This window comes from Phlebotomus papatasi, chromosome 1, assembly GCF_024763615.1.
Source record: "Phlebotomus papatasi isolate M1 chromosome 1, Ppap_2.1, whole genome shotgun sequence".
In the NCBI taxonomy this organism is placed as follows: domain Eukaryota; kingdom Metazoa; phylum Arthropoda; class Insecta; order Diptera; family Psychodidae; genus Phlebotomus; species Phlebotomus papatasi.
In genome coordinates this window covers 105,488,876-105,502,965 of record NC_077222.1, presented here as the reverse complement: position 1 = coordinate 105,502,965, position 14,090 = coordinate 105,488,876, and the positions used below count along the sequence as shown (strand labels likewise).

The following is a 14,090-nucleotide window of genomic DNA, read 5'->3' as shown; positions in this document are numbered from 1 at the left end:
TGCTTAACGGAGCAATCATCTTCTAGAATCTAGATAGACTCCTAAAAAATTAGGTGACTCAGTACAGATATTTATCCGATATTTATTCAAAAAGCCAAAATTCCGAAAGACAAAGTCCCGAGAAGCCAAAATACCGAAAGCCACAATTCCGAAAATCCAAAATTCCGAAACCCAAAATTGTAAAAACTCAAAATCCCGAAATCCACAATCTTGAAAAGCAAAAATCGTGAAAAAACAAAGATCCGGTACGCCAAAATCTCGAAAAGCCAAAATCTTGAAAAACCAATGAACCCGAAAGCCAAAATCCCAAAAACGCCCAAATCCGGAAAAAGCAAAATCCCAAAATTCTAAATTCGGAAACCCAAAAATCTGAAATATCAAAATCCAGAAACCTAAAATCCTGAAAAGCCAAAATCCTGAAAAAACAAGATGCGGTAAGCCAAAATCTTAAAAAATCAAGATCCCGAAAGCGAAAATCCCAAAAAGTCAAATCACGAAACGCCAAAATCCTCAAAAACCTAGATCCAGAAAGTCAAAATTCCAAAACGAAAAAATCTTCAATAACCTAAATCCCGTAAGCCAGAATCCCAAAAAGTCAAATCTCAAAATGCCAAAATCCGGAAAAATCAAGATCGCGAAATTCAAAATCCTCAAAAACCTAGATTCCGTAAGCCAAAATTACAAAACGCCAAAATTCTCAATAACCTAAATCCCGTAAGCCAAAATATTGAAAAATAAAGATCACGGAAGCCAAAATTCCGAAAATCCAAAATCCTGAAACACCAAAATCCTGAAAAACCAAGATCCGATAAGCCAACGTCTCGAAAAGCCAAGATCTAAAAAAATCAAGATCCCGAAATTTGAAATCCTGAAGAGATAAAATCCCGAAAAGCAAAATCCCGAAACGCCAAAATCCGGAAAAATCAAGATACCGAAATTTAAAATCCCGAAAAAACAAAATACCGTCAGTCAAAATCCCGAAACACCAAAATCCCGAAAAGCTAAAATTCCGATACCCAGAATCCTGAAGAATCAAAATAATAAAAACACAAAAAGCCGAAACCCAAAATTGAAAAATCAAAATCCCGAAAGCTAAGAATACGAAAAGCCACAACCCTGAAATGCCAAAATCTTGAAGAATCAAAATCCCAAAAGCCAAAGTTTCGAAATGCCAAAATTTCGAAAAGCCGAAATCTCTACACCAAAATTCTGAAAAATCAAATCCCAAAAGCAGAAATCCTAAATGGTCAAAGTCTTGAAAGGGATGAAATTATACAGATTATTTCTTAAAACACAAAAATTTTCCCATTACCTCCAGGAAGTGCGTGGGTGCAATCGTGGAAGTAGCTATGACAACTTTTAAGAATTCGGAATTTTGGATTTCCGGATTTTGGCTTTTCGGGATTTTGACCGGTAGCTGCTCAAAGCATTGTACTATCTGAAATCATGATCGGTTTCTGTGTTAAAGCCGAATACCCTTTACCTCGCATTGATAGTTACCCCTGGGGCCAAGGCATATTGTGTGCCGGATCAGTCTATCTTCATAACAACGGCAGGGACTACGGAACCGATCCGTCTTACAAGTTTAATCGAACTTTGAGATATAAAATTAGCCATCCGATATTTGGTGAAGTTTAAGTATTATGGGGATAATCAGTCTATCAGATTGTGAAATATCACTGAAACTTGTTGTATGAAAATTCAAGCTTTGGCTTAACTTCTCTAACTGGTTGTTGGTTAGGGTTTTTGGTAAAATTTCGATTTAGGATTAAATATTGAAAGCAAATAATCAATGAGATTTTCAAAAATTAGTAAAAGTGATTGCTATTTAGGATTTTGAAATCTTCGGAATCTGGGCTAAATCTTTTGTCTGAAGACCACTTAAGGCTTAGCCATGTGGCTTAACTTATATAATTTGTTATCAGTCAAGATCTTTTTTTGGAAAAAAATAATAGGATTGAACTATTAAGCCCAATTGATCTATTCGATTCTGAAAAAAATTGGTTACTTTGTAGGATTTTGAGACCTTGAGGAACTGGTCTAAGCCTCTAGTCTGAAGATCTGTTAATAAATTACAGGTTTAACACTGTTTCATAAAATCTCTTTTGAACTTAGAACGGTTAAGTCAAACCAGGCCTGAAGAGGGCACATTCATCGTCTTTTCTACAGAACTTCATCAATCACAGTATAAGTATAAACGGTGAATTATCAAGCTTAGACGAAAAAATCCGCCAGCTTAATCGACTAATACAATAAGATAATCTTTATGATCAACTCCAGATAATAGGTGTTTAAATAAATTATTGTCTACAACTTCCTCGAACTCTAGAAATATCAATACGGAACATTAGGGCCATAAATTACTCTGAAAAAAATCAATGCACCAATATTTCGTCGCAAATTGCAGTAGATAGCAAACCCTGTAATGCACAAGTGGATGCACTTGAGAGAAAAATCCCCTCTTGATAGATAAAAGGGGCCACAACAATACTCAAAGATATTTTGCAATTAAAGACATTTTAGTCGTAAGTTGCGTGTCTCACTGACAAGATCGAAACTTTAAATTAGGGAACGTTTTAAATTTTAAATCATTTCATAGTGAATAATTAATAAGCTAAAATATGAGACTTACTCTAATCTCTCTCTGTACTATCTCATCAATTATTCCTATGTGCTGTGGTTCGTCGGATGGAGCAACAGGTTGGTTGGGGTTGGGGTTGTTTGTAGGGGATGAGTAAGAACCCTGCAGATTCATGGTAAAGGTATCAAAGGCAAAATGTGAGGTGATGTATTTTGCACACCCTCGTACAAAGTGTTTATCCAACTATAGTTGTCTCAAGTGGGTGTTTGTAGGGAAATTGAGCAAAGGGGAGATTAATTTGAAGGAGTGCTATATATGATGACCTACATTCCCCAGACGCCGATATTTTCACCAAAACCAACTCAATACCACACCAAAGTCATCCGATTCTCAGGTATTTCTATGATCCCCAACTGACCCTTGAGCAGAAGCTGGAGCTTGAGGATGAGACATGGCACTGGTATCCATGGAAGAGGATTCAATGGCGGTTGGGGGAGAATGGGAGTGCAACGGAAGAGGATTGCCAACGCCCATCATCCATTGATGAATTTCCCACCGATTTATTTACGCGTAAGTGAAAATATTTGCAGACGCACGCTATTTTTTTTTTGTCCCACCTGGACAAACACTGACATTTAATTGTCCATTGTTGATCAATCGCCCTCATGGCGTGAATTAAGTTTGTGTCTTCAATAGATAAGATAGCACTTCCAAAGGGGAAAAAAATTGCAACGGACCTTGCCATTGACTTTTGAATGGAAATTTGTCCCACTTTTATCACTTCTATTCCTTCCTCATTATCACTGCAGAGAGCCAGAGACTACAAGGTGGTATCTTACTCCATTTCCTGGCAACTGTCTATTTCTTCACATTCCTCGCAGTCGTAGTCGATGACTACTTCCTACCGTCTGTCGAGTGCATTTGCGTCCAATTGAAAATATCTAAAGATGTTGCTGCTGCAACTTTCATGGCAACAGCCACAACAATGCCGGAATTCTTTACAAACGTCTTGTCCACTTTCCTTACGAAATCCGATATGGGCTTGGGCACAATCATTGGATCTCTGCTATTCAATACTCTAGGTGTGGCAGCATTAGCTGGGATTGCAACTAAGAAGCAGGTAATAGTTCTGTTCTTTGAATAATTTTGCTTAAGACGAAATTAGAGGGTCCGCACATTTGAGTTTGTCAATGTAAACATGTTTTGGGTGTTACAATTTTGAATGAACAAGAACCCTACCGAGAGGGCAGCCGTGATCAGACCAAGAGACCAAACAGTTACAGATAGGGGCTCACGATTCAAGATCAATCGAAGCCTAAGTTAGTTAGAAGTAATTCGACCTAAAGACCATTGGCATATTTAGATTTGTCAAACACTCCAATGCGAATTTTTTCATTATTGGATATATTTTAGAAGGTTCCTGGTCAAAATCCTCAAAGTCGAAATTCGAAAATCCAAAATCCCGCAAAGGTTAAAATCCTGAAAGCAAAGACCTAGAAAAGTCACAATCCCGAAAAAGCTAACATCCCAAAAAGCCAATATCCTGAACAACAAAAACCTGAAAAGTCAAATTCCCGAAGAGGGCACGGTCCTAAAAATCAAACTTCCTAACACCCTCATCTAAAAAAAGTCAAAATTCCAAGAGCGCCAGAATCCCGAAAGAGAAAAAATCCCAAAAAGTCAAAATCCCAAACAACAAAATCCTCAAAAGTCAAAATCTCTAAAATCAAATTCTCGAAAGCCAATGCCCCGAAAAGGTCTATATCCCTAAAGGCTTATATCCCTAAACACCAAAATCGCAGAAGCGCCAAAGACTAGAAAACAAAAATTCTGAATGCCAAAATCTCGAAAGCTAAAATCCCGAACACCAAAGCTCCAAAAATTAAAATCTTAAGCAATAAAATCTCTAAAAGCCATAATCTCGAATAAGCCAAAACCCTTTAAAGCCCAAATCACGGAAGCCTAAATTTCAAACACCAAAATCTCAAAAGCGACACAATCCCGAAAATCCAAAATTACGAAATCCAAAATCCTGAAAAATCAAAATTCCGAAACCAAAATCACAAAGTTTAAGGTCCCGAACGCAGGAATCTCGAAAAGCCGAAATTCCGAATTAGCTAACTTCAAGAAAAGCCAAAATTCTGGGCACCAAAAATCCGAAAAGTCAAGATCTCGAAGGGAGCACAATCCCAAAAGTTAAAATCCCGAACACCAACATCTAATCCAGAAAGCTAAAATTACGAAAAGTCAAAATTCCGAGAGTGCCCAAAATCCCGGAAAGGTAAAAAACTCGAAAGCGGAAGTCTCTAAAAGCCGGTATCTCGAATAAGATATCATCCAGAAAAGTTAAAATTACAAAAGGAGCAAAATCCTAAAAGCCAAAATCCAGAAATCTAAAATCACGAAGGGGCTAAAATCCCGAAAACCACAATCCTGAAAGTTAAAATTCCAAGACCGCCCAAAATCCCGAAAGGGACAAAATTCCAAAAGTCAAAATTTCAAACACCAAAATCTTGAATGGGCCAAAATCCCAAAATCCAAAGTCCGGAAAATTCTAAATTTAGAAAGTCAAAATCCTGAAAATCAAATCCCGAACTAGCTAAAATCCTTAAAGGTAAAATCCTCAACACCCAGAATCCCGGAAGGGCCAAAATCCAGAAAGCTTAAATTCCGAAATGCAAAGTACAGGGAAGTCAAAATCCCGAGAGTGCAAAAATCCCGAAAGGGACGTAATCCGAAAAGTCTAAATCCCAGAAAAGCGAAAATCGAGAAAGCAAAATCACTAAAGCGCCGAAATGCCGAAAACAGAAATCCCGAATCGGTCAAAATCCCGAAAAGCCAAAAGCCCGATAGGCCAAAAATTCCGATAAGTCAAAATCCGAACATCAAAATCTTGAAAGCCAGAATTGAGTAAATTATTCATTTCGCTTTATTGGAGCAAGAGTTTTTTTGCGTTTTAGGAAGTTATTAGTTTCACTTCCCGGAGAAGTTTTCCGTATATGACAAAACGAAATTCTTGACTTTCCAGAGTTTTATCTCTTTCGATATTTTGGTTTTCAGGATTTTAACATTCGAGATTTTGACTATAACTGCCTTTAAAATTATTCATAAAACCAGTTTTTCATGGAAGAGGTTTAAAAAAGCTCCAGAAAGCGTATTCCTTAACAGATCCAGACAAATTTGGTGTCGTTGGAAAGGCCTTGAAATCCATGACAAATCATCGGTTGCGTCTACCTCTGTCGTATCTGCATTTGTTTTGTATCTGGATTCGGTGCAAGCTACAATACAGACGTCCCCTCTTGTGAGAAATGCTGACACAAAAGAAATGCAGATACAACAGAGGTAGACGCAACCGACGAAATATATAAATCGGTTTCAAACGATTATGACCTAAATTGTGAATCAACTCAAATTAATTCTTAACCTAATTTGAATAACTATTTATTTTTGTACAGGTAGTGTAGTGATGCAAAATTAATATAGGGCTATTGCATATCAGTTACGAAATCGAGCATTTAACAAATCTGTTACGCTTTATCACTTTTTATTACTTGCAGTCAAGTTAAACGTTTTTAAAGCCCATATGATTCTATTGGGATTTTTTCTATAGAAGACCATTTTATTTATTTACTCATTCTGATTAAATTTTCAATTTTCGGATATGTTTAAATATTTGTGTTTAACGATTTTGCAAATCTTAAAAATAAAAGTTCCCTGAGAAGCTTATTTTCTAACCGACTGGGATAAGTTTAGTATCATTTTAAAGGTCTTGGAAATGAGAAATATTTTGGGCTGTAAGTTAACCAGAAATAAAGAGATAAACCGAATTGTAATTCGAAATGTAACTGCACTTCTTTTAAGAATTTTTAAGTAAGATCGGAGCAATGTGAATTATTTCTAAATCTGTAAAGAGAAAAGTGAAACGATGCAATTCAGAGGCATGATAAATTACCTAAAATAATTTTTTAAAAGCTGATTTTTCCGTCATGCAAGAAACTCACAATTTCAAGCATATCGCAAAGCTGGGATGCTTTGATCATTCCTAATGAAGCGTGAACTGTTCACAAAACAAAATCAATAATTATTGTTGCATAATATATTTATTAAAATGCGCATATTATGTATAAGTGTGTAATCAAAATGTTGTTTAATTTATTACATATTTTATTAATATGTGCTGTGCAGTGTATATTTTATTTAATATGCGTTGCACATTGTTGTACAGGTAGTACAGTAGACTCTCACTCAATAGGCTCTTTTTCAATCGGGCGAAAAATTTTGTTGACAATTATCACGTTTAATTATGAAGCTAATTCGCTCAAATTCGCTGTAGTTCTTCCTATTTTATCGTGATTCTTTATAATTGAGCGCTTTTTGTGGAATTTGCAAAGGCTTTGACGCCCAAATCTATCGATAAACCGGATGACATTTTGCCCCAAATGCCCAATTGAGAGAGAGTCTACTGTACATTGACCAAGAAACAAGACTATTGATCTATTGTTCAGAAAACAAATCTGAGTAGGGGAAAGTACTCCCCCTTCGAACGTTCATACCTTCGAATAAAGTGAATTTTCTTTAAGTTTTCCTAAGAGACTTAAACATTTCTAATAAATATCAGCTAGCTTATTATCAATTATTGATAATTATGTGACGATAATGTGGAAATCTCTTAGAAAAATTAAAAGAAATTTACATCATTCGAAGGCATGAACGTTCGAAGGGAGAGTACTTTCCCTTAGTTTCTACTCATTATAGGCTACGCACAAGTATTTTTTCTATGGGAACGTACTATAGATATCTTTAACCTAAAACATCAAAAGCATGTTTACAAAACAAAATGACTTGTGGACTGTGTATAACAATTTTACTGTTTAGGTACAACTTGATTGGTGGCCACTAGTGAGGGATTGTACGCTGTATATCTTCAATATAAGCCTTTTGACCATAATTGTGTGGGATGGAGCGATTTTTTGGACTGAGTCATTAGTTCTTTTTATCCTCTTCTTCGGATACTTCGTCATTCTGTTCCAAGACAAACGAATATCTGGTGTCGTCAAATCATTTGTAGAAGACAGAATGAATTGCTGCACCAGCAGAGCGTCCCATGGTAAGTGTTTATAATGCTTTAAGGTAATAAATTGCACCTAATCCCGTTTTGAAGACCATATAAAAAAGTATCAGAGATAAATTCAACAATATAAGAGACGAACAGTTAAAAGTTAAAAATAGCGCAATGTGTTTTCTAATGTTCAATTTCGTAGATCGTACGTCATAGCCAGTAAATATTAGTTCTTTCTTATCAATTTACTAAAATTCAATACAATCATTTTACTTTCTCACGCTCAATTGATTTGATATCAAAGTGATTTAAGGCTAAGTATCCGACTTAGCTTGTGGAAATTACGAAAATGTGATTTGGATTATTGGGAGATTTAGAAAATTCCTTATCGAAATTCTTTGAGATCATTTGTTCAATTACAGAAGATTAAGAGAATGTTTTTCGACTTTTTTGGGTGTTTACCTCAACCATGGGGATTTGTATAATTACCTATTCAAAAGTGAAAAATATTAAATAATAATAGAAAACATATTCAAAAATTCATTATTTCGTGAAATTTTTAAATTTGTACCAAGTAAAATTAAACAATATATTAAATTTATAAAGAGTGTTTAAATAGGTATTTTACTTAATCATCCGTGAATGCGACTTAAATAAATTAGCTAAAATGTTCGCTATATATGTTTTTAGTACAGGCAGGTGCTAAAAGTCCACATACGTCCTTACGTTCTTCATATCAATTTTACTTAGCTTTATTATTGATCTTTTCTCTTGATAGACACATAATTTATATTATCCGTTTATTGTTAAAAAATTAGGATTATACATTCCTAAGAAATTAGTACATGTTGCTTGACAAGTCTTTTGTGTAAGTTTTATTACTCTTTTTTAAAGAATTTAATGAGCTAAAAATTGAAATGCGTCAGAATAATTTTAGTAATCAAGATTATGTGTGCTTACATTATTTAAGTGGAGAAAATCTTAGTACAGACAAGAGTACAGATTTGTAAGATATCGTTTAAAATATTTTTATGTTAATTTCAGTAAATAAAACTAATGATTTTTTTTTAACTTCGAAAGAATGTTTCAAAAAATAGTAATGGATTTTCCTAAATTAGATACTGTCAATATTCACGGTCTTCGCGTTTAGTACAGTCTTGTGCTAAAAGTATCACCCTTTAGGGATAGGATTTTAACTTTTTTTAGAAACTGGATTGAATTGATAAATTTTCCAAATTCGAACGAATCTTACGAAGAATAGAAATGGATTTAACAAATATGTACCTTGAAAATTCACGGTCTTTACGTTTAGCACAGTCATGTACTACAAATATTATGAAAAATAATGAAAATGGATTTTAGTAAATTATGTACTTTGAATATTCACCGTCATTGCGTTTAGTACAGTTATGTGCTAAAGGCACATAAAAGATAATTCCTTTAGGAAAATTATTATTATTTTTTTTTTTGAAATAGGGTCAAACAGATACATTTTCTAATTTCAAAAGAATCATACGAAGAATGCAAAAGGATTTTCCCAAATTATGTACTGTGAATATTCACTGTTTTTACGTTTAGTACATTCATGTGCTAAGACATTTTCCTTCAGGAATAGATCTACTATTCCTGAACTACTTGTGTACTATGAATATTCACCGCCTTTGCGTTTAGCACAGTCATGTGCTAAAAACATTATCCTTCAAGAATATGATTTTACATTTTAAAAATAGGATCAATCTGATAAGTTTTCTAACTTCAAAAGAAATTTACGAAGTACAGAAATGGATTTTGCCAAATTAAGTTCTTTGAATATTTACCGTCTTTGCGTTTAGTACAGTTTTGTGTTTAAAGCACTATCCTTTAGGAAGAGGATTTTAATTTTTTTTGGAATAGGATCAAACAGAGACATTTTCTAATTTCGAAAGAATCTTACGAAGAATACAAAAGGATTTTCCTAAATTATGTACTATGAATATTCACTGTCTTTACGTTTAGTACATTCATGTACTAAAACATTATCCTTCAGGAATAGATCCTTCAGAAATAGGATCAAACTGATAAATTTTCTAACTTCGAGAGAATTTTACGAAAAATAGAAATGAATTTTACTAAATTATGTACTGTGAATATTTGGAATATTCACACCGCCTTTGCGTTTTGCACATTCATGTGCTAAAAACTTTATCCTTCAGAAAGATTTTACATTTCAAAAATAAGATCAATCTGATAAATTTTCTTACTTCGAAAGAATTTTACGAAAAATAGAAATGAATTTTACTAAATTATGTACTGTGAATATTCGCCGCCTTTGCGTTTAGCACAGTCATGTGCCAGAAACATCATCCTTCAGGAATATGGTTTTAAATTTTAGAAATAGGATTAATCTGATAAATTTTCTAACTTCAAAAGAATCTTACGAAGAATAGAAATGGATTTTATTAAATTGTGTACTGTGAATATTCGCCATCTTTGCAATTAGTACAGTCATGTGCTACAAACATTATCCTTCAGGAATAAATCCTTTCGAAATAGGATCGAACTGAATTCTAACTTCAGAAGAAATTTATTAAGTACAAAAATGGATTTTACCAAATTCAGTTCTTTAAATATTTACCGTCTTTGCGTTTAGTACAGTTATGTGCTAAAAACATTAACCTTTTCTAACTGAATAGAATTCTAATATAGAATCTTACAAAGAATGGAAAATAATTTTACCGAATTATGCACTCCGAATATTCACGGTGTTTGTGTTTAGTACAGTCATGTTCTAAAAGAATTATCCTCCGGATGAGATTTTATATTACGGTTTTTGTTTATCTTAGGTAGAATAATTCAATTTTTCATAGTGTTTAACGATTCCCTAATATAGTTATCTATTTTTTCTAAACATGTTTTATCTCGTGGAATTTTAGTACATGTTAAAACGAGCATTTTTAGTGGGATTCTTTAGGTTTTATGACCCCTAAAGAGTCTCAGTTTCCATAGATAATTCGGTTTCAACCTTTATCTTACAATCTTTAATATTCAGTTATTTAGTACAACCATGTTCTAAATATTTTAATTTTTATTAACTTCTGTGCTTTGCCTTTAATGCAGTTCTGTATAACTTTTCCCACAGATTTAGAACAATCTACTACGAATTCTACAAAGAAGAGTTCAATAGAAAAATATTCAGGAAAATTCGAAGGATTGGATGGAATAAAGATCTCGCAACTTCCAGCAAAGTCCCCGGAAGAAACTCAAGTCAGGGAGTCGACATTGTGTAAGGCTCCACGTGGCAGTCATCTTCAAACCCTCTGGTGGCTATACACGTGGCCAATAAACTTTGTATTGAGCATCCTTGTACCAAATCCTCGGATTCACCGCAAGTTCTACCCTATTACATTCCTTCTGTGTATCTTTCTAATTGGAGGCAATTCGTACATGATCTATTTTATGATTTCCATCATTGGGGATACATTCAGCATCCCGGAATCTGTGATGGGGCTCACATTTGTTGCTGCCGGAGGGTGCCTACCGGAGGCCATTTCGTGCATCATTACAATTCGCAGTGGAGAAGGCGGAATGGGGGTGTCGAATGCTCTGGGAGCCAATTCCCTGGCAATTCTTCTCTCACTGGGTCTACCATGGTTCATCCGGAACACAATTGGACGCAAGCAAGATTTAGGAACGTACATAAACATTCACTCATATGGAATCGAAATCACAATACTATCGCTAGTTCTAGCCGTAGGGGTGCTCTTTGTCGTTATAAGTTTAGGTCATTATGAACTCAAGCGTTCTGTCGGTTTTATCCTCCTCTCCATCTATCTCTGTTTCATTACATTTGCCATTCTCGTTGAAATGGATATTTTCTTCCCCTCTGGCAATAATTGCTGAATTATTCTTCATATTGATTTTACGCGAATATCATTTTGCGACATATCATTAGTTCATATACAAGGTATGTACTCCGAAAAATCCACTCTCATTCGCAATATTGTAATTTTTTTATTAGAAATAGAAATAAAGAAATTTTGTAAGAGGTAATCATGGATGCATATTATTCTTTCTCAAATGCGATTTTAGGTGACGCCCTCTTCAAGAACGAGGGGGAGATATTAGCTCGGAAACGGTGTACACTGAGGTGAAAGTACTGCGGAAGTGGAAATCTCGAAAAATAAAATGATTTTTGAATTTTTTTATTTAATTACAGTATGAAAAGTGCTGGTATGCATGTAGCGCAATTAAAGCTTATCCTGGAGGATTAAATTTATGCCGGTTTTTGTCGCAATTATCGTCAATTCCTCATTAAAATCCTCTTTAAAAAAATTCAAATATCGTTTCACTAACGCCCTCTGTTGCAATGGAGGAAACTTAATTGAATTACCTTCCAAAAATTTAAATTTAAAATCACGATATTCAGTTGAAAAGTTTTTGAGTGTAATAAATGTAATATGTAGTCGATTCTTTGACATGGTTTTGCTACTGAAAACTATCGGGAATAACTAAAACTAAATTACAGGATATTAATTTGTCCTACAACTTTCAGAAAAAAATTAAGAATTAAAAAAAATGAAAAATATGGAGACATTAGTATGTTTAAAAAAATATAAATAATAATTATTATATAATATTTATGACTCTTCTAAAATATTATTTTTGACACAACGACTAAAGTAGTGTAAATCAGAAGAATCTGCAATAATTATAAATGGTTCTTATATTTTTGAGCTTTAATTCGACAATATATTTTTTATTACGAACTTTTTTGTCTTCAAAAATAACATTTTTACCGTTTATTTTTTTTTAGAAACGTGCCACTTTTATGATAAACTGGGCTTTCGCATCTTTAAGACCAAATATATCATGGTTCATATACAAAATGCTTTTTATACATTCTTTAAAAAAATATTTTTTATAGACGATGATTTAAACAGAAAGATTTAAAAAATACTGTTAATACTCTCGGTAGAATTTTAAATATTTTTAGAACTATGAAGTCTAAAATCGTCTGTTTTTCAGTCTAAAATTTTGGCCATTGATTGATAGGAAATTCCTAATTTATTTTTCATTATACTCTATCTTGTTCGAAATAACGTCAAATACTTTTAAAAATGTTCTGTTTAAAGTAACACATAACAAAACTTTAATCATGAGTATTATGTATGTTAAAAAATTAAACACAGACTATTTTTTTATTGTTTATCAATAAATTTAGATATTTATGTTCATTATGTTAATTACTGAAAAACGGCATATTTGAGATAATCCTTGCAATCAAGTTTTTTCAATATTAAAAATTAGAAAAAAAATGACTTACATATATTGACATTTAAATTAGCAATATGGATTTCCATGAATGCGGGTGACAGCACATATAATGACGGTAGGTTTTTTTTTAAATTATAAACACGTACCTAATAAAAATAGAAAATTATAGGAATTTTTACTAATTATTTTGCGAATTTTATTTATTTATTTATTTTTTTTTTTGAAATAATAATAGTATATTAAAGAAACGAATATTGTAAATGAAACTGTTAACGATTTTTTTACAACATTTGAGTTGCACTGGAATATCAAAACTAACAAAGTAACAATAAAAATAATTTGATATTTAAAAAAGTGATAAAAAAGCTTTGAATAAAGTAAAGAGAATTAGAAAATAGACCTTAAAGTTTTTTAAGTAAAAAAAATAGTTAAGTGATGATACACTGTTTGTTTCTATGCGAATTTCTTGATTCATACTTTCTTCTGAATTCTATTTTTTATTTTGCATATTTGTTCTTTGTGAAAAAATGAATTCTGCATGAATAAGTTTTCCAGATTAATATAGAAAATAAGTCTTCCAACAGAAATTTTTAAAATAGAGATTTTATTTTCAGTTGAATTAAAATGCAATTACGATATCCAAAAAAATAAAAAATAATAATCCAACTGTTCAAGAAAATTCAAATTAGATTTTAGTCGTGTCTTTTAAATGCAAACGCCGGAAGTGCTTGGAAGTGCTTAGAAGTGCAAGAAGTGTTGGAAATCACCTATGGCACTTCCGGAAGTTTGGAAATCTCTGACGTTTTCCATACAAATTTAGAAAGTGCTGGAAGTGGTGTACACAATTTTTCGACTAATATCTTCCCCTTGTTCAAGAACCTATTGAGGACTTATGTGCCTACACAGTGTTTACTTTTCAGTAATTAATAAGAGGAAAATTCGGTACATCTAAGACAAGACGGACCTCTAAATTTTGGATAAATAAAGAAAATTCCATGGAATGTCCTGAACATTCTCTATACGATGGTTTTATGCAAAGCCCCTCAAAATTCCTCTTCGGAAGCAATACCCTGATCTTAAGTGATAAGAGCCACGGAACAGACCTGAGGTTTAGCCAAGCGATCAAAACTGCAGACTTTGCGAAAAATCCATAGATATGTTAAATTCGGAATACATACCCTAAAATATATATAGTTT

At 33.2% G+C, this 14,090-nt stretch overlaps 1 protein-coding gene across 1 annotated transcript; it reads left to right on the top strand.

The window, feature by feature from the left end:
• Positions 1–2,439: 2,439 nt before the first annotated feature.
• On the top strand, positions 2,440–11,669 carry LOC129799058 (sodium/potassium/calcium exchanger 4-like). The gene is made up of 5 exons (XM_055842661.1): positions 2,440–2,700; positions 2,918–3,151; positions 3,391–3,701; positions 7,457–7,688; positions 10,759–11,669. The coding sequence occupies exons 1-5, from the start codon at positions 2,622–2,624 to the stop codon at positions 11,517–11,519; spliced, it is 1,617 nt and encodes a 538-aa protein (XP_055698636.1). The 5' UTR covers positions 2,440–2,621; the 3' UTR covers positions 11,520–11,669.
• The last annotated feature ends 2,421 nt before the right edge of the window (positions 11,670–14,090 follow it).